Below are 22,026 nucleotides of genomic sequence, written 5' to 3'. Positions count from 1 at the left end.
GGAGCACAAGTCCTGTGAGGAGCGGCTGAGAGAGCTTGGGTTATTTAGTCTGGAGCAGAGGAGGCTCAGGGGAGACCTTAGTGCTCTCTGCAACTGCCTGAAAGGAAGGGGTGGGGAGCTGGGGTCGGCCTCTTCTCACAGGTAACCAGTGATAGGACCAGAGGGAACGGCCTCAAGTTGTGCCAGGGGAGGTTCAGGTTGGAAACGAGGAGACATTTCTGTCAGAAAGAGCGGTCAGGCGTTGGGACGGGTTGCCCGGGGAGGTGGTGGCGTCACCGTCCCTGGGGGTGTTCAAGGAGAGGTCGGACATGGCACTTAGGGACGTGGTTTAGTGGGTGACATTGGTGGTAGGGGGATGGTTGGACCAGATGATCTTGGAGGGCTTTTCCAACCCTAATGATTCTAGGATTCTACGATTTTCCACATGGGCACAGCGCCGAATTCAGGGATGGGCCCCAGGCCAGCAAGCAGCCCGCTCTGCCGTGTCCCCCACCACGCCACTCCCCAGTGGAAATGCTCAGGAAGGAGCAGCAAGAAACACGAGAGGATCACGGGGAAGCAAGTAAACCCAACCCACAGGCTAGGACAAATTTAGGAAATTTGGCGGTGGTCCCAGCAGGCTGAATAGCAAAGCTCAGGGCTAAGCTGACCGGGAGGTGGGGAACCAGCACACACCTCTGCCCCATCCCCGTAAAAGCCAGGGCCTGCAAAGTTGGTTTAGGCACGATTCCAGAGGCGTGCAGGATGCCTGATTTACACCTGGCTTCTCTTCCTGCTCAGCACCTTCCTCGGCACCATTTCGGGTTTCCCCGTTTCCCCTTCAGCCAGTCATGTTCTTTTATTGCCTGGCGCTTCTCGGTGGCTCACCGAGTGAGTTCGCGTGGGGCTTTTGCAACTGCAAAGTGCTGCCGGAGTGCCAGGGCTGCCCATAAATCTGCTTTGTACGTGGCACGTAGTTGGGAGCTGATTGTTTTTATAATTGAATTGTAAATCAATGTATTTAAGGCCAGTGTTTGCCGTTAACGCTTCTGAGTATGAAATGCTCTCTCTGTCGATATTGGGAAAGTTTTATTAGGATAATAACTGCTGATTTAGAGCTTCAATTCTGGATTTTTTTTCACATGTTCGGTTCAGTGTTTGCTGTTCCAGAGTCAGGAGAGTTTGGGGAACGGTTCATGCCACAGCCACACACCACCTGAAACGCAGTAACATGAGCTTGGATGCGTGGGGGACATCTCGCACCCTTCGTGCCACGTCAGGCCCTTTGGGCACTCTCAGGGAGCAGCAGATGAACGAGTTCTCCTTCATTAGCAGAACTGGGTCACTTCCCACCTGGCCGAACCACTCCAATCCCCTCCCTGAGCTTTAAGCTTGGGAAGCCGAGGGCAATATCTCCTTTAGACATGCTTTTGGTATCACAGCCACCTCAAGCAACTGCCTTTCACCAGGCCAGGCTGGCCGTGATGTGGGTTGCCCTTTGTCTTTCCTCCTTTCTCATTCCCCTGGTCGAACATCAGCCCAGAAGATTTACCTCTCCTTGGTGCATCCTGAAATCCCCCTTCTCACATGAAGAGCAGGACTGTGTCAGAGGAGGCTATGAATAACTGAGCCTGCATCCCGAGCTGTGCTCATTAATCACTCAGAATTGAAGCCCAGGCGTTTAGGGGAGCCGTAAAAGTCCCTCATCTGCATGATTAGCTCTTTCCCAGTTGATGACAGAAGGACGCTCTTCGAACAGTTACTCCGTTTTTAATGATTCCTCAAACGTGAGTAGATTGCCCCAAAAGCACTGGGCAAACAGACACAGCCCCTTGTGCCATCCAAGCCCTTTCCTTTAGTGGATTGAGAGAGTCCACAACTCTGAGTGCACAGAGGTCGGATGAGGGGGGCACAGAGACATCTGTGGGCACACTGCCATCACCGCCCATGGAAGGGCCACCTACCCCTGCTGTGTGCTGACCATGGAGGAGGGAAAGGTTGAGTAAGAGAGGCTGGGGCACTGAGATGGCAATGGGAAGCTGCAGAGGACTCCTTACAGGTGGTTGGTCAAGTATGGAGGCAGCTAGTGACATTGACCCTGACAGATCTGCTGTAGCTTGGTCAGCAGATCCTCCTTCGCCTCCACAGATCAATGCAAGCATGGCTCCATCACCCACCACCATCCCGTCGATGCCACATGCACAGTGAGGTGAAGGCTTCACCCTGGCGTGGTGAAGGCTGCCAGCGCGTGGGCTCCAGTTGGATCTAACGCCTGCTGAGATGCTAATAAAAAGCAGTTCCTGGGAGGTGTTTGAAAATGACTTGCATTCACTTAATTACTGCGAAACCTCCCACCCTGCTCACCTAACAACCTCAAAGGCACCAGCCCTAAAAAAAAAAAACCTACAAGTGCCAGGGAAATGGTACCCACCAGGACTGTGGACAAGCTGGAGCTAAAAAGTGATGGCAGCTCCTGGGGACAAAGAGGGATGAAGAGGAAGCAGAGGGAAGTTTCCCTCCCTCAGCACTGGGCACAAATCTAAGGCATAAAAATAGTTGTTGCTCGTGGCAGAAGGTGGACGGATAGTGTTTGGCCATTTGGGGCGGCCATGGTAAGTTGTTAGGGTGGCATTTACTCTGTGTGATTCCTGGGGGAAAAGGACAAAACTACCATTACCACCTAGGCATTTTTCCCCCAAATCTGATTCTTTGTTTCATAGCCCCATTCAGGAACAATCTGTCTCCAGCCCAAAATGCATAAGGCTCATTTCGCTCCCGTTGCCGTCCCCCGTGGAGAGGGGTCTTGAAGGAGCCATTTCAGCTCAGGGCACCCGAGCAGGCAGCCGGTTCCTGCACTGCCAAGCCAAACAGATGGGGTGGGGAGGGGACAGGGAGGAAAGACAAGCGTGTTTCTGAGGTTCTAATAATCCCTTCTCCTGTCTGAATCCTCACAAATCCCAGTGGAAGGGCAGGCATTTTCCAGATGGTAGGAAATAAACTCTGGGAGACTTCCACGCAGAGAACTCATTAGCCCTGCTGGCTCTGCTCCAAGCTTGATGGCAGCCCGTGTAGACTGTATTTGGACCTGCCCTTTTTTTATCATCTGTTCCCATGAAATCTCCAGCCCCATCTTACACAGACAAGCTGCCCAGCTAGCTATTAATTTGATTACGTGTGGCCTTTGCCTCTTGGAGAGCTTGGAGCTCAGGCAAGTATCTTCCCGCAGACCTACTGCACACTAATCCGAGCATCTCAGCTGCCTTCACGCCTCCCGTCTGCTCGCCTCTCATCTGATGTTAAGCTGCCTGTGCAGAGTCTGGGGAACAAAGAGGTATTTGGAGGGAGGCATTGCATGCACATGCATGCAGAGGGATTTAAGCCCAGCCACAGCCAAATGTTACTACCGTGCTTTGCACAGGGTGCAGTGGTGGTCTCGGTCGTGCCACACATCCCTTACACCCCACAAACCAGGGTGTTTCTGATGCTGTAGGTGTTTCTGGCTGCAGTAGTGACCTGGCTCGGCAGGTAGTGTGCTCCTCTTTGTGTGGTTGCTGGATGTCAGACAGCCAAAGTTGTCATCTACGGTAAGAGTTAGTCTGCATTTTTTTTTTCTCTCTGAAACTTCACAGCTGTTCCATAGCACAAAGCTCGCCCAGCTTGCAGATAGTTCGAAGCCTTGTAACAGTCCTTTGAACAAGCCCCACTGAAAGAGAGCTGTTTCTGCAACTCAGCTGGGTTAAAAGTGTCCCGCTTCCCTTGGGGGTGACCCGAGTGCCCTCTGTTTTAAAACATGGGAGGCAGGGTAAGAAAACCCTCATGCCGGTTGAAAGAGATGGCAGGACTGTCCTGTTTCATTGCAGCAGTATTTTACACCCAGGAAGATGTTCAGAAGAGGTTTGTGCATTGTAAGGCTCCATGTACGAAGTGGTATTTTTCAGGTTTGCAGTGAGCAGCTGTTTTTACAGGCTCAGCGTTTGCTGTCTGTGTTGGCTGATCATAGAATCATATAATCATTAAGGTTGGAAAAGCCTTCCAAGATCATCTGGTCCAACCATCACCCTACTATCAATGTCACCCACTAAACCATGTCCGTAAGTACCAGGTCCTGATGGTGTTCCTGTGCTTGTTGGACAGGGATGGCAGCAGACAGCCAGGGCAGAGTGGCTCGCTAAATGGGGTTCTGTCCTCCTAAGATAGGATAGGATAGGATAGGATAGGATAGGATAGGATAGGATAGGATAGGATAGGGTAGGATAGGATAGGATAGGATAGCATAGTTCAGCTGGAAGGGACCTTCAAAGATCATCAATTTCAACCGCCTGACCACTTCAGGGCTAACTGAAAATTAAATAATATTAATGAGGGCATTACCCAAATGCCTCTTGAACACTGACAGGCATGGGGCATCAACCACCTCTCCAGATAGCCTGTGCAGTGTTTGACCACCTTCACTGTGGTCAAACATCCCCGGCTGCTCTCCTCAAGCAGCTCCTGCTCTTCTTTGTAGCTCCGGTGATTCCGAAATTGTTCTCCTAGGTCACAACAAACCCAAAAGGCTCCCAAAACCATGGATATTCCTGGTTAGGACCCATCCTTCCCTGACAGAATTTTCCCTCTTTTCATGGTCTCTCCAACCCACGCCTTTGTCGCCCTCCCCTGAGCACAGTCCTAGCCATGCCCCATCTGGAAAGGAGCCATTTCAGGGCAGTTGCTGTACCCAGAGGGCTCTGGGAGGAGGCACAAGGCGCTTAGTGGAAAAGGAGTAAATGTCATTAAGGGTTTTAACGTTTATGGCCAGTGAGATAATGAAGGAAGGTAATTTGGGGTAGCTTTATTGCAGTTATCATAATGTTTCCCTGAAGCACAGAGATAAAAGTCAGTGGATGGTGTCCATAAGGAGTTTTTATGTCCTTTTTTTCCTTTTTTTTTTTTTTTAAAGCAAGAACTGGTGCAATCAAAGATGGGTGTCCTTTTATGAACACAGGTGGAGAAGGCAGTTATGTGACACTGAAAAACAAAATTACAAGACTCTCAAGGCTCAGCTGGCTGTCCTGACCCACATTGCAGACCCATTGCAATCAGCAGGAATCTGCAGTCTCCAACATTAAATTGTTTTACCATGAGGAGCTGTGCTTTCCTCGTGTTTATCTCACAGAGACCTGTATTTGCAGACATCCTGAGAGATCGCTCTTCCTCCCCTCCTTTTCTTTATAGGGTTACTTTCTCATTTTACCCTATTTTGCAGCATAAAAACACTCAGTAGATGACAGACTAGGAACTGAGGAGGACTGAAATGGGAAAACAAGTAACTTTTTCTTTGAACTGGAAGTCAGGACCACTGTGACCACATCCAACCATGCTGGACACATTTACTCTTGTTATAGCGCATTGAGCAAAGCTGCCATCTCAACAAAGCCCCTTTTGGCCTGGGGCTTTGTGGGTGGGTAACAGTGCCCTGAATATTATTTGTCTGACAGTAGTGATGTTGTGTCTTGATCTGCAACACACAAACAGAGGCGCTGCCCTGGTGTGGAAGAGTGAGGAAGGAGCGAGCAGGACAAGCACTGTGTGAGGAGGCCTGAGGAGAGTGCCTGTGAGGCGGACTACAACTCCCAACATGCCCTGCAGCCTGACTAATAGGGTGAGGCAGGCGTAGAGAACTACAACTCCCAGCGTGCACCGCGGCGCCAGCCGCTTTCTTATTGGCTGGCTGTCCCGCAGGCGGGAGCGGCCCTTCTCCCGTCTCCTTGACAACGGGCGAGCAAACAAGATGGCGGCGGCCGGGGCCTGGGGGTGACGGGGCGGGCCGGGGGGCGAAGCGCTCTTAAGGGAGCCTCCTCCGCGTCCCCCGTCCTTCTCTCAGCTCATGGTGGGGGACGAGGAGAAGCGGGGAGAGGACGGCCTCGGGGAGCTGCCCCTTTCCTCTCAGGTGCCCTCCCACCCCTCAAAGGGGGTCCCCGAGGGGCCCGGCCTGCTGCAGCGCAGCTCCCCTCACCGGGAGGAGGAGGACGACGATGAGGAAGAGGAGTCGCGGCCCGCAGAGGTTCTGCTCGGCGCTCTGCAGCTATTTGGGGAGGGCTGTGCACACGGGGGGGATGTTCTTCCCCTCCCTCATCGCTCAGCGTAGTTGGGGAAAAGAGGGGGAGGCGGTGGGGGCACAAGGTTTCAATTTCTCACCTCCCCAAAAAGTGAGTTTGGTGTTTTCATCACTTCTGCCTTTTTTTTAAGGGTCCCTTCAATCCCAGCTGTGCCCAGGATAGTTCTGGATTGCCTTATTCTTCTCCTTATCCTGTAAAGACTAAGGCTAAACTAACATATGCATCACCAAATTAACCCCCTTTGTATATGCTCAGCCCCAAGATTCAATAAGTCCCAAGCGAATTTGTTTTGCCTTCTCTACTGGCCTCTAAAGTATCTGCTGCCACTGCATTATCACCTCATATTTTTACCTAGTGGAAATATCTCTGTAGTCTCCATTGCTATGACATGGAGGTGTTATAATTTGGGTGATTATCATTTGAAACATTATTTATCCTGGTCCGTAGATTAGCAATTGTTTTGTGACTTCTCCCAGCTCCTAGAAATTTCACAAGCCATTGGCTTATTTTCTCATTAAATCTACGCAGTGGTTCATTAGTGCCATCTGTCAAGTAGCCTCTTTGGCAAAGACAGCTCTCCGAAGCGCTAGCTGTTCATGCTGAACAAATTTAAAGGGCCTCCAATAATGTATGTATTGGGGTACAATGCTGGGGTTGTGTTAGTGCAGATTTGCTGAGATGTTAACATCCATAATCAGCGTGAGTTTCATGGTGCAACATCTCTGAAAGCAGGACCTGCTTAGTGCTGTGCGTGTAAACCAGGAGGTTAAAAAAATACCAACAAAAAATGTTGAAAAGATTGACTGTGAGCGTTTTTCAGTGTCTAGAGGTAGTACCTGACGTGTTTCTATTTATCAATTTTGAGGGCTGTATTCATCATTCTTCCTAATGTGTAGTGCCTTAACAAGGTGATGGAGCACTGAAAGCAGCACTTGACTGAGGTCTTCTATTAAACTCTGTTCCCAGTTGCATCCCAAGCAGCACCTAGACTCTATAGAGTGGAATTTTATTTCATAAATCTCCTCTAAATCCATTTCTCTCCCTTCCTCTCCTTGCTGGTATGTTATAGGATCAGTTGGAAGGAGTGTTGGATGAAGACACTGTGGCTGAGGGTCTCCACAAGCTGGGGCGCTCAGCCCCTGGTACTGAATACGTTTACCTTAATTTGTCACTTTCAGTAAGTACAAGCAAAGAAAGTCATTGTGAAATGCTTTTCTGCTCAAAGATTCATTCCTTGGAACAACAAATAGTTGTTCTGGTTAAGTAATATTAATAAAATAAATAAATAAATCAGATTTTTGGTCTCTACCCGTTAATGCTATCTCATGTACGTGGGACATTTGACAAGGCACAGCATAGCTCCTGCTGACAGCTGCTATATCGCTACTGTTCTTTTCACTTTGTAGCAGTAGTAAGATTTTTCCATACCCAATCTTTAGGTTTGGAAATGTATCTTCCTGCTTTAGTCAGCTAGGGAAAAAGTAGAGGGACATGCTTAACATCTAAGAATGCTGCATTCGGTGTCTTCTGGTCAGAAGGTTAAAACGGTTGTGTCGTCTTAAATATTTCTTGCTGCAGGCCCTGATTTTCTGGCATTTTTCCTGGCTACAGCTCTCTCTCGTGGTTGTGTTTTAAAGTCTTTTGACATCTTTTGCATTCGTGGCTGGTCTACTGGGCTAACATAACTTTCAGTATATGTCATCCAGCTCTGACAGATCCAGTGGGAGGGACCTTGTGGCACCTCTTCAGCGTCTCCTGATCGTGCATCTCCCAGGAGATCTGGGAGAGCAGGGTGAGATATTACAGCTAGTTATTAAAGTCTCTCTGCATTATTTTTCCAGGGTCGTGAGTTAAGTGACATTAACATTCTCTCCAGATACGTTCACCTACAGAAGTTGGAACTTTCATATAATAAAATTAATGGTATGTAGTAGATGCACTAGTAAACTCTTGGGTTGTGAAATCATTTAAGATGAGAAATGCAGCGTACCATGTAGGCTTAATATCACGAAGCCTGGTCTACAATTTAATGGCATAACTACTCTGGCTCTACAGACTGAGGCAATGGCTAGATCTTCTTGAGAATGATGCATGGACTGTTCAGACAGCTGCACCAGCATATGCTGATCAGCGGGAACGTGGAGATTGTTGTCCAGTTTATTATCCAAAACTAAAATGCAAGCAAGCGTGGCAATACGAGATTAAGGTTGAGAACATGGAAGTGTCATAGTATGTAAAATTATGACTGGTACAGTCTTGCAAGCCTTGAGCTTTGCTTCCTCAAAGTTTTCCATTGATGGCAAAATGTAACAAATTGTACCCTGAGTTTAGAAAGGTAACTAGCGGAGACTGCAGTTAAATCCATCCTTTTCTACTCCTTTCCTCTCCCTTGTACCCCCGACTCTTTTTAATATATATTTTTTTTTAATTTAACTTGATAAGGAATGAGCTGTGGTGGCAGCCTGTTACGTTATTCCTTCCAAGTTCATTTTACTTGAGGTGTGAGAGTCCGGTTGTAGCAGCACTTTTGTAAGGTCCACATCTCCGTGCTCATTTTATTAACAGTTTGTCTGTGAAGGCTAGGTCTGAGTAGAGCAGGGATTTTTCCTTACAAGTAGTTGTTTAGCCTTCAGGAGTGACTCAAATACTTTTCTCCAATAATTAATAAGTTAGAGTGGAGACAGTATCTGTGTCACTTCAAAGGGAACTAGAGTGTAACACTAAATAGACAAATCAGTTTACATAATGGACATTTAATGTAGGATTTGAATGTTTATTCTTCATGTTTTAGTAACCATCTTTCTTCTAGTGCAGGGTAATAATATACCTCACTTCTGCATTTCAAACACTGCTTTCTAAAGGTGTAATCACAAGTTGATTTCTGATTGCTTTTTGCCATAATTATCACATCTTGACATGATGATCTCTGCATTTACCTATGCATTCATGTAAAGGATTTGGCATTTGTTTTGTTATTAGATCTTTCTTGTATCAGTCAGATGCCTTACTTACTACAACTGAATGCTTCCAACAATGAACTGACTACATATTTCGGTTTTAAGCCACCAAAAAATCTCAAGGTAAGTTGAAAAAAAAAAAACGTTAAAGGTTTAAATTCAAAATGATTTTCTAAATCAAATTTAGATGTTAGATTTGGATGTGTGCAAAAGCAGAGTTTTAACCTTTCTTTTTTTTCTTTCTTTCTTTGTCATTTCAAAAGTTTTTCCAAATGTTTAGATATTTTTATTTATTTTTTTTCTTGTTATTATAATTTTTATTTCAGTCTTTTATTTTCTTTCACATTCTGAATCCCAGCATGCCCTGGGAAGATGCATTGTGCAGCTGACTGTTCTAGGCAGGGCTAATCTTAGCCAGAGTTTTTTCCTTGCTTGCCAAATTCATCAGACTTTTAGTGGGATCAGTTCCTGCCTTTCAAACTGACTGGTGCCAATTGCTAACGTGAAACATGTAATTAAAGTGTAGCTTTATGCTATTCTTCTCTTTGCTGTTGGTTTTTTTTTGTAGCCCACATTGGGTTATAAAGAGCAGGATGTTATTTTGAAATACAGCCTTTGTATATTTCTGTCTTCTCCATCGTTTTTTTTTAATATGTACACATAACTGCAGGGCCATTAACGATAATGTTGTCGAAAAGATAGCACAATTTTGGAAGTTCCCAAAGTTTGAATTCTGTGTCAGAAAAAAGAGCCTTTCTGTTTACTTTCCAACATTAATATTAATGTTCCTCTTATTTCCACACCCTTGATCACAAGTCTAATGTGACAGCCATTTAGTTTCACAAGACAGCTGTAAGTGCTGAAGAAAAAAAGTAACTTTGTCTCCTTTTCTCCTCAGGAGGTAGATTTTTCATACAATCAAATACCTAAAATGCAGGATTTGTCAGCATACCAGGCACTTACTAAACTCTTGCTGGACTGTATCCTTTGTGTAAGAAAAGTTGCTTGTTTGTTTTTTGAACAACGTTTTGCTTCAAATAGATACCTGTGTTATTTGTTGTTTTTTTTTCTTAATGTCAGGTTTTCCTTGAGAAGTGAGTTTAAACATGGTGATGAAACTGATATCCATTTACTTAAGCACGCGTGGTGTTAAAGGTGCTCGTGTACATAAGGTCTTAGTCTGCCAGAGAAACACAGAAAACCCTCTGCTTTGGGTCATGTAAAACTGAGAATGTGACATGTCACACTGTCTTTGCATAGCAGAGATAATAAATAATCCCGGTATTTTTTATAGAAGAAAGGTTAATAGTAAATCAGCTTGGAACACTCAGCTCCCTTAAATGAAAAAGGTGCGTGTCGTTTAATCTTAGGCCCTCAGTAATTACCTGTGCCTAAAGAGGCTTGGTGGAGAACAAGGCTGTTTAACAACAGTGAAGAGAATCTAGGTGAAAGGAAACTTGAGTTTCTTGCATGCACAGAGAGGGATGGTGCTCTGCTGCACGTCTTCCACTCGGTCACCACAGGACCTATTTTGTGGGGTTAGAAACGCTGTTCTGACAGAAATCAGATAAGCACGAACGTGCAGATGAAGTTTCTTCGTCGCCTCTTTTTCTAAGGCCGTCCATGGTGCTCTTAGTCTGCCTGCCTGTGGATTTTCCTAGGCTTTTCTGAAAGGTCTTCTGGAGCTTCACATTGATGTGCTGCCTTACTTAAAATTGCTTCCTGAAGGCTTGCGACCCTTCTCTCTTTGCTTCATAAATTGCATCTTGATTTTCTGCTCTCTGAAAAGGAGAAGACAGCAGGCTGTTGCGTTTTTTTTTTTTCCTGTCTCGTTCTTGAAGTAGCCCATTACCAAACGATATTAATACAATGTCTTTTTCATGTAGGAACAGATAAAGCATTTGCAGGGTGTCCAGGTTACATTATTCACACGCTTTAAAAGGTGTGCAGGTGACGTGATTCTTGTCAGGAAATGGCATTGAGACACTATTCCTTTGCAATTCTAATTTTCTGTCTCGGAGCAAAAACCATATGACAAAATGAAAAAGAAAAAAGATCAGAGATTTGTATTGTGGATCAGAATCTGTATTTCTTCACTTGGTTTGAATGCAGCAGTGTGCCGCCTTCAATTTCTTCATTTGCACTGATGCCAATGTAATGGGGAGAAAAACTGTTTCACGCGTACAGTTGCAATGGGACCCTCTGAAGCAGACAAGAAAGAGTGCAGAATTTAGGACAGTAAAGTGGCACTGTTCCTAACCCATGTCAAGCACTCCTCACGGAAGACATGGCAGACAAAACAAGCTGTTCTTTGTAATCCATAAATAAAAAAATAAATATCATGCACTAGTGGAAATGTTTGGCATGTATTTCCTCATTTACAGTAACTAAGCATTTCTTACCATATTTAAATTAATTACAATGCAGATGGTAAGGTCATTGCAACTTTCTTTCTGACAGGTGCTCATACAAGCACACCTGACAAGATTATAAATGAGTTTTCAAGGAGGTGGCTGCCCAAACCAGAGAGGGAGACAGCTTGGGCAATAATAGCTTACAAGGCATTATAGCGGGCTGTTAGAAGAATAAAACTGATTATATTCATTCTTAGTGCCGGGCAATTTGCTGCCTCATATTGATGCTTGTGGCTTAAAGCTCTTTGTTTCACAACAGGCTGGTGCTTGTGTTTACTGGCAGTAAATGATTTGTTGATCTCATTCATACTGACCCAAATTCATTGCTCACCCAGATTTTTCCTCATCAGTTGAAAGAGGAGCAGTCCCATTCTGCGTGCAGATAGATGAATATCTGTCAACTATCAGTGCCTGTGGATGGCTTTGGTTTCTTTCCTAAATGTCGGAGACAGCCTGGAGTGAGGTCCTTTGAAAAGATGAATCTCTGCTTACCAGCTCATTTCTCCACCTCTCCTTTCCCATCTCAGCTTGTGAGTGTAGAACATAGAGGAAGAGTATAATTAAGTTCCAACGTAAGAAGGCAGTTAGGAAAAAAAAGAGTTAGGTCACAGTTATTAAAGTGGATTATACTGGCCCTGTCTAAGCTTACATTTCATTTAGATTTCTGATATCTTTCAGACTGAAGGAAGAAAATCCAGATAACTTGTCCACTGCCTGATAAGAAACGTGAATGAGAACTGGTCCCTTTTTGCAGGCAGAGTTCGTTATCTCAAAGTCAATTAAAAATGTTTTCTTCTGTGATCGCCTGAAGGCATTTCTCTGTCCCCTGCACGTTCTGGCTATTTTTATCAGTTATATTTCTTGTTTTTTTATATATAACTAGTTCAGTTTTGGTCTCTTACAATAGGAGTACAATTCTTACTGTCTAACTTCAGTCACCAAACAATTAAGTGCCTGATGTGAGTTGTCTGAGTTCAGCAGAGAAGGATGTACAGCTACCTCTGTAGTTCATCCTGTTCTAAGAGCACTGTGAGACTGTCCTCAAATGAAATAAGTTTTTTTGTTTTATTTTGTTTTTTTAAGTAGTCTGCAAAGTTAAAGCTGACCATGTTAAAGGTGACTTTGAGAGAAACCCTACTGACTTTTACTACTGCTTTTGATTCTATTGTTAATTTAAAACACGTTTTCCCCTTTCAGTGCAGGCAGCCAGTACAGAACCAGTATAACTTAGCGTGAAATAGCCCCACCAAGTACAAACATCCATTATTACTTGGAGAATTTGTGTACAATGGTTGGATGTCAAGGTCAGTTTGAAGCCATACTGAGTTAAGTACTCTGCAAACTTAAAAAGGCCAAGCCCTCCTCTGATGGCTCACCCATCTGCCTGTACACAGCTGGCTTACAAGGACTGGTGCCCAGTTGAAGTAAAAGATGTAAAGACTCTTTTGTTTTACCTGCACATGTGCATCTGATGAGAAGACCAGTGATTTACAGTGTGGCTTTACAAGATGCTGACAGAAGTTCCTTCCCCCGTTATGCCAGGCTGTGCTACAGACCAGGTCACAGAAACTATCCCAGTTGGAAGACCCACCAAAAAGGAGGGGAGGATATTTCTGGCTGGCTCAGTGAAGTCAGTCACCCTGCAGCCCCACGGGAAGCTGCGTCACGCGGACAAGGAGGCAGTGTGCTTCAGAGTAGGGCTGGGTACGAGCAGCTGGGATCTGAAACGCTTTAGCGTGAAGTATTCGATGTCCAGCTCCCCGTACCGTGAACTTCAGCCCCACCGTCTAACTAGCTGCTAACTAGCGCAAAGATTTTTGCATCCAGTTATTTTCCTTGAATTCCAAACCCTCTGTATAGTTAACAACATAGCAGAGATAAAAGGGCTGGAGAAGTGTCGTAGCCTGACTCATCTTAGTTTGTCACACAACAGACTCACTGCAATCGGTGGCCTTGAGAATTTACCTCTCAAAATACTCAATCTGGTAAGAAAGTATTTCTTGTTGTTTTCCTGCCAGTCTTTTATCAATATATTAATGCCTTAATAAATGTGAAGGCAATTACATAACAAAGTTTCAAAGATGTGTAATATGGGACACACTTTTTTTTATTAATACAGAATTAAAGGATGACATGGGTTAGGATGGAGCACTGAGGGTCATCTGATATCTAGGGTGTATCTGTTGACATACAACATTTCTAGGGTGTATTTCTAGATTTTAAGTGGCAGTTATCTCATCTGGCTTCAGATTTTTTCAGTGTAGACCACTGCATTTGAGCTCGTTGTTCTCTGCCACCTCAAAAGTCAGTGGAGAGAAATGGACGCTTAAAGTACTCCGCTATTCTGATCCAACTGCTGACATCAACATTAACACAAGATGCATCAGGCCTTGGAAGTGGCTGTTTCTCTCTTGGTTATGAAGATTGCTGAGGATAACTAGCTCAGTATAGACCTCTATTTGTCAATGCCTACACTTGTTTGTGTGCATCTTGCTCTTTTATGGGCTTTGGGAAGGCATTTATCAGTGTTCCTCAGTTCCATGTTAGTAAAACATCCTTAATAATACCAGCCCTTTCTTCTAAATCATTTCAAGTTACTTAATAGGGAGGGCTATCAGTATAGAGGTTGCAGAGTACCACAGGGAAGAACTATTTTTAATGCAGTTGAGTTGCTATAAAAATACAAGTCTACATCTCAATAGGTTTTACTTTATAACAGTAATTTAAAAATATTTAAGTGGAGTTTGAAGCTGAGGATGAAAAAGCTATACATAGAAATATGTTCATATTTGCTACATTAGTGTTAAGCACCTACATAAATATTTTAGGTAAAGTGAATGAATCCCTTATTCAAGAATAGAAGTGTTCTGTTTCGATCCTTTTAAAATTTTAAAGATTTTTTTTTCTGTGCTGTAGTAATTATGTAGAAGGGCATAAGTAAGGTCTGTGCCCATCAATGCCTGATTGTCCCTTGTAGTTCTTACCACTTCGATATTCTGTAAAGGTATTCACATTTAAAAGTGGGCAGTAGTGAGTTTTAAATAATATATTCCAAAAGTGTTCAGCAGCATATTTTTAGTACTTTTATATTTCAGCTACCTAATGACTTCAGTGGGAATGAAACTGATTATTTTTTTTCTTATTTTTGGTGAATAAGATTAACTCAGATTGGCAAGATCATGTCTGAAAGTTCTGAAATGAACTCTAAGAGTATGAAAATCCAAGTTGACAGGAAGATCTTTTCTCTAAATACTTTCTTCAGTAGAACTAAAGGAACCCACTTAACCATTGTGCTCCTTGATTTCCTCATCTGTTAAAAGGCCTAATAATAATTCTGTTAGTAATGGTTATCTGCTTTGTAAAATGCTTTGGAGATCGTGTTAACAGCTAAGGCTTATTAATATGAACATGTTCTTCAGTTTTGGTTCTTACATGCTGATATGATTATTTATCCAACTGCTTGTCTTTTTTAATTAGCAAAGTAGATAGTCATGTGGAAATTATGTAAATAGACAGATTTTAGCATAGCGTTTTCTTTTACTAATTAGAATAAGATGCAGTTCCTCTTTTTCATGGGAGCAGCCATCCCCCTCTCCTCCCATTGATTCAGCTTTCCTTTCTTTTTTCCCTTGAGCTTTTTAGGATGAAAGAGTAGTAAAGGTCTCAAGTTTAGAAGAAAGACTTCAGAAACTGTAAATACTGCCTAGCTGTACCAAAAAGCCTCTATTCTGCTTGTGTTTGCAAAAAATAACAAGTGCAGCTTTAATGAACTGGACTCTTAGGAATTTTATGCTTAGCAAATCAGGATCTCTGCACAAATCCCTTTTGTTCACAAAATTTTATGTGTACCTCTTGCATAGCATTTTGCAACTAGAGCTCTGAGCTGTATGTTATTAAAGAGGTCTAACGAAGTACAGGAAGAGAAGAGAGAGCCTCCATGCTATTAATAACCTAATTAAACATTTAAAAGTCAGGAAAAATGTCAAGGACAGACAACTGGATTAACATTAGAGTCAGCTGGCTTATTTATTTCAATAGTTCCTAAATATTTATTAATAGAATATGAGGCTTCTAAGCTTTCAGCACAAGGTGATGCTGATGGAAAAATATATAACTTGCAAGGTTATTTGGAGAGAATCATGTTGAGAGGCCATCTGGGTACATGTGGCCAATGGGACGAAGATGAGTACAGAACCTAGCATGCTATAACTATTTGGAGTTCAGAGCAGGAATGAGTAAATGATTTGTGAGGCCCTGAGAAATGAAGCCATCTGGTGTCCAGTGATTAATGTATGCCTTCTATCTTGTACCTTGTTTGGAAGGAACGTAAAACAATAATAGTCAGTTATGAATTCTCAAAGGCTTGGTCACTTCCCTTGTTAGAGTCTAGATGAACCTACAGTAGAGGTGGTGGGGTTTTTTTTGGAATATTTCTGTGCACGCCATCACCGAAAGTAAATAGTCTGCCTTCATTTATTATGTATTAACGAACTTGTGTATCCTAGAGGTATTTTAGAGTGCCTGTAGTCCAAAGAAGACAGTACTGTATTGTTCTACCTTCATATTTTCATTATTTATTCTGTAATCATAAGTGTAAATGTAACCATCATTACGGAGGGAAATTGTATGCATGTATGTATATGTATTCTATATTTTTATGTGCATATCTATTTTCTAAATTTTGAGTTTGATATTGGCAAGAGTATCCTTTAGCCAGTGTCAGCTTTGAAAGAATGCTCAAGCTCTTTTTACTGCTGTTGTCTCTTGCTGTTTGTTATTCAAGGTAAGTTGAAGGTAAGTTAGTCGGAAGATAGTTGATTCCTTTTTCCTTGAGCAGAATGGAAAGCTGTAGTATGTCATCTCAAGATGAAGATGGGGCTAATGCATGACAGACCTGTTTGTAATGGGATTCTCAATAATAAACTCATTTCTTCCTCAGAAATGTTGTTTCTGATCTGAAGAACTTTATCAGAATTCGTGTGCTTTCCTTTATTCTTAGAGCTCTAACCTGCTTGAGAAGATAACCGGGTTGGACAGCTTGAAAACTCTGCAGAAGCTGGACCTTTCTAACAATAAAATAACTAGTCTAGAAGGCTTGGAGGAACATGATCTGCTAGAGGTGATCAATCTAGAGAATAACCAGGTAACAATCTTATTACTGATCTCAACTTTTTCGGAGAATGCATCCCTATTTCCTTTTTTTCCCTAAAATCTTATCCCTTGAAGACTTAAACAAAAAATCTTACACTACAAGCCATGAACATTAGGAAAGATGACATTTTTTCCTTTGGTGCTTCACTCCAGCACTGTTTCACGTGTTGATTAATAGTGTATTCCTCAGGCCTTACTTAATACCTCTAGATGGGATTATCTTTATGTAAGTAGCACTTCGGTAATATTTAGTGCTCACATACGTAAAGAACTAACAGTACTCCCTTGAGTGGATATGATAGGGATGAGTATGTGGCTTTTTCAGCTTGATTATTCTTGAGGATCTTTACTTACATCACAGCTTTTCTACTGCCAGGCCTCAGGAGGGTATGCTAATATCTCTCAGCCCAGTTTTATGACCACAGATTCTTCTGAGCTCTCAGCTGGAAAGTTTCTGTAAGGCAGAACAGTGTGTACTCTATTATAAAGTGGCTTTTGTTATGCAGCAGAATTTTCACTGGAATTACAATGACACAATCCAACTCATTTGTATTTGAGTTTTGAAACCCAAGCCATATATACCTAATCCTTTTGATATTGAGCTTCCAGAGTCTCTCACTGAAAAGACTGTCAATTCATGAATCATTTTGACATCGAAGAAAGATCTGCCTGAGAAAAAAGAAATCGAAGAAAATAAGAAATAACAATATAAACCAGGAATGGAACATTTTCTGTCATTTTTCCTCATTTGCAAGATGTGTTTACAGGAGTTAATACAATACGCTCTGAATTCTTTTTCTCACAGTGCATTCAGGTTGACATTTAAAGGTACATCGATGTTTAAAATTGCACAAGACAGGAAACTAACTAATGGTGCGGTTGTTAATAGCATTAATAACACCACTTCCATCACCTCTTATAGTTTCCACTGTTCTTTACGGCACGCAAAAGCTATTAATTTTGCCTCATCAAAATTTACCTCTGTTAATGATGTTATTGAAACTGTTTAATGAGTCACAATTTTCGAACATTTCTTTCTGCAGAATAATTTAAAGAGAATATTGGCACAATTGCTTAAGCCTCAATTTTCATCGGTCTGAAATAGCTGCATTAAGCCTGTCATTGGAACTCTTCGTTCCCATGTAAAGTTAGGTTGCTCTGCCCCCATCAGCGGTGGGAGTAAGATGCCAGCTACTTGATGTCTCTGGAGAGCTGGGTGGATGTGGTATTCTGCAGGTCAGAAGGGCCTGTGAGCAAACACAGGACAGAACACTCAAATTTTTCTTCTCTCCTGCATGCACAAAGTAGAATTGTCCCTCAGCCTGGAGCCATCCCACGTGCTGTCTCTGCTGGGCCAATGTGCTCTTCATTTTTCCTTTTTAGCTGATAGTAAGGGGCAAGATGCCTATTATCTAGACATTGGCATGTATGTTGTGACCCACCAAAAACATCCAAAACATAAAACTTCCAGGGCTAAAACTACAATGCTAAAGCAAACACAATCTCAGTGATAAATTAAAATGTCTGAATTCAAAAAGTGTATGTTTTTTGACCCCTGCATAAAGAGAGAAGCTAAATGCTATTTCAGGTCCTGATATAAAAGGTTTATTGAACTCTGGTGGAGCTTTTTGTGTAGGGAAGTGATTTTCAGAGTTATAATAATCTGAATTGTTTCAGCTCACCACCATCCAGAATGATCTCAAGTGCTTGATTTTTTCAAAAATGGGCACAATGGGTTTATCTGCAGAATCTCTCTCTCACATATCTATTTGGTGATTTTCAGATATGGGCTGTTGGCGTTCAATGACTTTACTAGGAAATCCACCCAAATGACACTTCACCTAGCCAAAATTGTTCAGCAGTGGGCTTGTTATCTCAAAATTAATATTGTCTAGGCTATCATCAAGGTTTATGTTTTTAGACACCTTACATAAGCCAACTAGAAGTTAGGGATGGTTCAGCCTTTCAGCAGGGGAAGGAAAACAGGCAATTCATCCCAGCCTAGCGTGGATCAGATGGTCTCTGGAACTGGCTTTCTCCACCGATTATAAAATCGTGTTAAGTGACTGATCTGGGCTACCTTACAGGTGGCTAAAACGAGGCAACATGACCCATTTTGATCCATTTTGTTTCAATTGATAGCCTTACAACTATTCACTCAGGGTCTAGTATGAATGCTTCTAGCCTGACTTTGCTTCAGGCACTCAAACTTCAATTAATAACGCTTAACTTCTAATAGTTCACTGAAGTGGCTGAGTGCAGATCTTTGTGCACGAGTCCTTAAGTGGGATGCATTACTCTCTGGACATAAATAGAGGCAAGGACAACTCTACTGATGCTTTTCAGTTAAGTGCTGAAAGTTAGGATGAACTGGAGCTCCAATGAAAAGAAACTCTTCTTAGAAGGAATTTTTTGTGCTAGTCATGAAGCGCAAATATAACCGCAGAATTGCCTCACTTAAGCACATCAGCCACATAAAAGCTAAATGTGTTATGGCTTGACATTTGAAAGAACTGGAAAAACACAGGTGGTTCGAAATTACTGCCTGTTATATTACTTCTGCAGCTAACATCCAAGTTGTCTGCCTTTTGTGACTCAAAGTGCCTTATTGAAGGCAGTTAACATGTATACCCATTTTGTGAGTATAATGATTTTTTTTTATTTCCACATTTTAAGAACAAGAATCAAAAAACTTCTTTTTTTTTTTTCCCTGTAGTTATTGTGGATTCTGCTGCTAATTTATGCTCTGTTTCTGTCACTAATTAGATTGCTGAACTGAGTGAACTTGAATGTATTCAAGATCTGCCGCTCCTCAGAGTTTTAAATCTTTTAAAAAATCCTGTACAGGTAAGAAATGAGTAAAGACAAAGCAAAAAATATGAACCTAGAGCTGGTCTTTTGGATCCCACCGTAATCCATTTAGCTTCCTTTTGTCTCTGAGAGTGACCAGGTCATCTCAGGGAATGAGTAGATGAAACAAGGCAATAATGAAGGATGGTTCCCCTGGCATGGTTACCCACCTTTTTCTGGGAACTTCCTGAACGAATGCTGTATATGTATCATGTTGAATACAGTAAATCCATGAATTTGATTAATTCTGCTTGTGGATCCATTTATACTTTCGTATTCATAGTATGCGATGATTTTTGTTTGGTAAGAGAACCCTCTTTCATTTTGCTTTGAAGGTACAGACTTGTTTGTGGGAAAAGCTCAAAGGAACTTAACAGTAACCCTTATAAAATCATGAGTCTCTGGAATCTGTATCTGCTTTTCTTCTTTAGGATTTATTCAGTTCTCTTTTATGGCTCCCATGTTACTCTTCAACCAATGAATTAAACATCCGTTTTATCAATGGCAGTGACATTTACACAATATCAGAGATACCAACTGTATTTATAATTTGTCCTGAATAATCAAAGATGATTCCGTCCTGACTTTTGTGATCTCTAAATTGTCTGAACTTCTGGTGGGTTGACCTCGGCTGGCTGCCAGGTGCCCACCAAGCTGCTCTTTCACTCTCCCTCCTCAGCAAGATTGGAAAAAAGATGAAAAAGCTCGTGAGTCAATATAAGGACAGGGAGATCACTCACCAATTATGATCATGGGCAAAACAAATTTGACTTGGGGAAGATTAATTTAATTTATTGCCAACTAAAAATAGAATAGGAGAGTAAGAAAAAAATAAAACATCTCCTCTCTGCCTTCTTCCCTGGCTTGACTTCACTCCTGACTCTTCTTTCTCCTCCTTCCTCTGAGGAATAGTGAATAGGGGCTTGTGGTCAGTTCACAGCATTTTGTCTCTGCTGCTCCTTTGTCCTCACACTTTTTGCCTGCTCCAGCATGGTGTCCCTCCCATAGGATAGCAGTATTTCATGAACTGCTCCAGCGTGGGTCCTTTCCATGGGGTGTAGTCCTTCAGGAGCAGACTGTTCCAGCAAGGGCCCTGCATGGGACATAGTTCCTTCCAGGAATCAGCTCCAGCATGGGCTCTCCACGAGATGCAGGTCCTTCAGGGCACGTAACCTGCTGCAGTGTGGTGTCCCCCATGGGCTGTAGTGTGGGTATCTGCTCCATGTGGTCCTCCACAGGCTGCAGGGAACCTACCTGCTCTTCCCCTTCCTTCTTCACTGACTTTGGTGTCTGCAGGGTTTTCTCTCGCATTTTTCTCACTTCTCTCTCATAACTGCTATGCAGTGTTTTTTACCCTTTCTTATATGTTAGCACAGAGGCATCTTTAGAGTGGGTTCAGTGTTGGCCAGCTTCATTTTGGAGCCAGCTGGAACACTGTCTGACATGGGGACAGCCCCTGGTGTCTTCTCACAGAGGCCAACCCTGCAGCCCCCTTGCTAACAAAACCTCACCATAAATCCAATACACTTCACCCTTTGCCTCTGTGAAATGCATATTTAAGAATTATAATTAAAATTCATCATACAGTCTTCACAAACCTCACTCAAAGATGTTTCCTGTGTCAGAAGAAAAATGTTAAGGGTTTAACTTCTCCTTCCTGTAACTGCCAGTTCTACATTGACTTTCTTGAGAATGATCAGTTGTGGTGCACAATGAAATTAGCAGGAAAAATGCCTGAAGCAGGCTGTCCTGGGCCTCCTCCACAGTCTGAAACCCTTTTTCTGTTTAGACGACCTTCTCCTAAGCAGATTCTCATCCCATTCCTTTAAATTACTATTTTAGTAACGTACCCAAACATCATCTTACTACTGCCATTTGAATTTCAGTTATCAGTATCAGCTTTTTATTTGATTTTTAATGACTCTTTTTTATTGTCTCAGACTTAAAAGCATGTATAACAGTGAATTTATAATGCAAATTCTCTTTTAAATTCCTATAGTTCTTCTAAGGTCAGAAGTATTAGATATAGTTTATTACATAGTCCAGTATAGATGTTTTTTGTTCTCCGAAAGTCTTTCTTGGTGTTCTAGTATGTTTGGTGGTGTGTGTTTTTTTTTTTTCTTTTGTTTTTTTTAAATTCCCATCCTGACCTTTTGAATAATGTAATTGCAGACTTTTTTGAACAGCTATTAGCTTTTGTTGCAGAAGCTACACTTATGCAGGGGGGGGTCTGTTCGTACAGTGTATTGACATCCTTCAGGGTAAAAAGCTTTTTATATTGCAATATGTTAAGGCCAGTTTAACGTTAGCCAATGGAAATTAAATATTAGACTGATGATGTTAGGCACTTTATGTCAAAGTGGAAACTTTTTCCTTCAGGAGCAAACAGATTACTGGCTCTTGGTGATATTCATGTTGCCACAATTAACAGAACTGGATCTCAAGAAGATTTCAGTGGAAGAGAAGGTACGTAAGCATACCATTCTGGAATTTTTCTAAATAAAGAATGCGAATCCAAAAAAACATGCATGCAAATCAGGTTTGTTCACATTTGGTTGTCACAAATCTCCCATGTTT

The 22,026-nt window shown here is 42.4% G+C and overlaps 1 protein-coding gene across 6 annotated transcripts in view; it reads left to right on the top strand.

The window, feature by feature from the left end:
- Positions 1 to 5,728: 5,728 nt before the first annotated feature.
- LRGUK (leucine rich repeats and guanylate kinase domain containing) overlaps positions 5,729 to 22,026 on the top strand; it is a 50,163-nt gene continuing 33,865 nt past the window's right edge. For 2 of the 6 annotated variants that reach the window (XR_010832934.1, XM_048062627.2), the window contains exons 1-9: positions 5,729 to 6,022; positions 7,147 to 7,254; positions 7,919 to 8,000; positions 9,057 to 9,157; positions 9,933 to 10,014; positions 13,309 to 13,433; positions 16,448 to 16,591; positions 19,366 to 19,446; positions 21,829 to 21,915. Coding sequence is in view for 4 of the 6 variants with exons in the window: in XM_048062627.2 (XP_047918584.2) it covers positions 5,846 to 6,022; positions 7,147 to 7,254; positions 7,919 to 8,000; positions 9,057 to 9,157; positions 9,933 to 10,014; positions 13,309 to 13,433; positions 16,448 to 16,591; positions 19,366 to 19,446; positions 21,829 to 21,915 (987 nt within the window). In the remaining 2 variants the exon portion in view is untranslated. Of the gene's footprint in view, positions 6,023 to 7,146; positions 7,255 to 7,918; positions 8,001 to 9,056; positions 9,158 to 9,932; positions 10,026 to 13,308; positions 13,434 to 16,447; positions 16,592 to 19,365; positions 19,447 to 21,828; positions 21,916 to 22,026 lie in introns of all 6 variants that reach the window. The other 4 variants (XR_010832930.1, XM_048062624.2, XM_067000690.1 and 1 more) reach the window with 4 other exon arrangements.

This window comes from Anser cygnoides, chromosome 1 (genome assembly GCF_040182565.1).
Source record: "Anser cygnoides isolate HZ-2024a breed goose chromosome 1, Taihu_goose_T2T_genome, whole genome shotgun sequence".
In the NCBI taxonomy this organism is placed as follows: Eukaryota; Metazoa; Chordata; class Aves; order Anseriformes; family Anatidae; genus Anser; species Anser cygnoides.
Note: the sequence above shows the minus strand (reverse complement) of the source record. Positions and strands in the feature narration are given on the sequence as shown.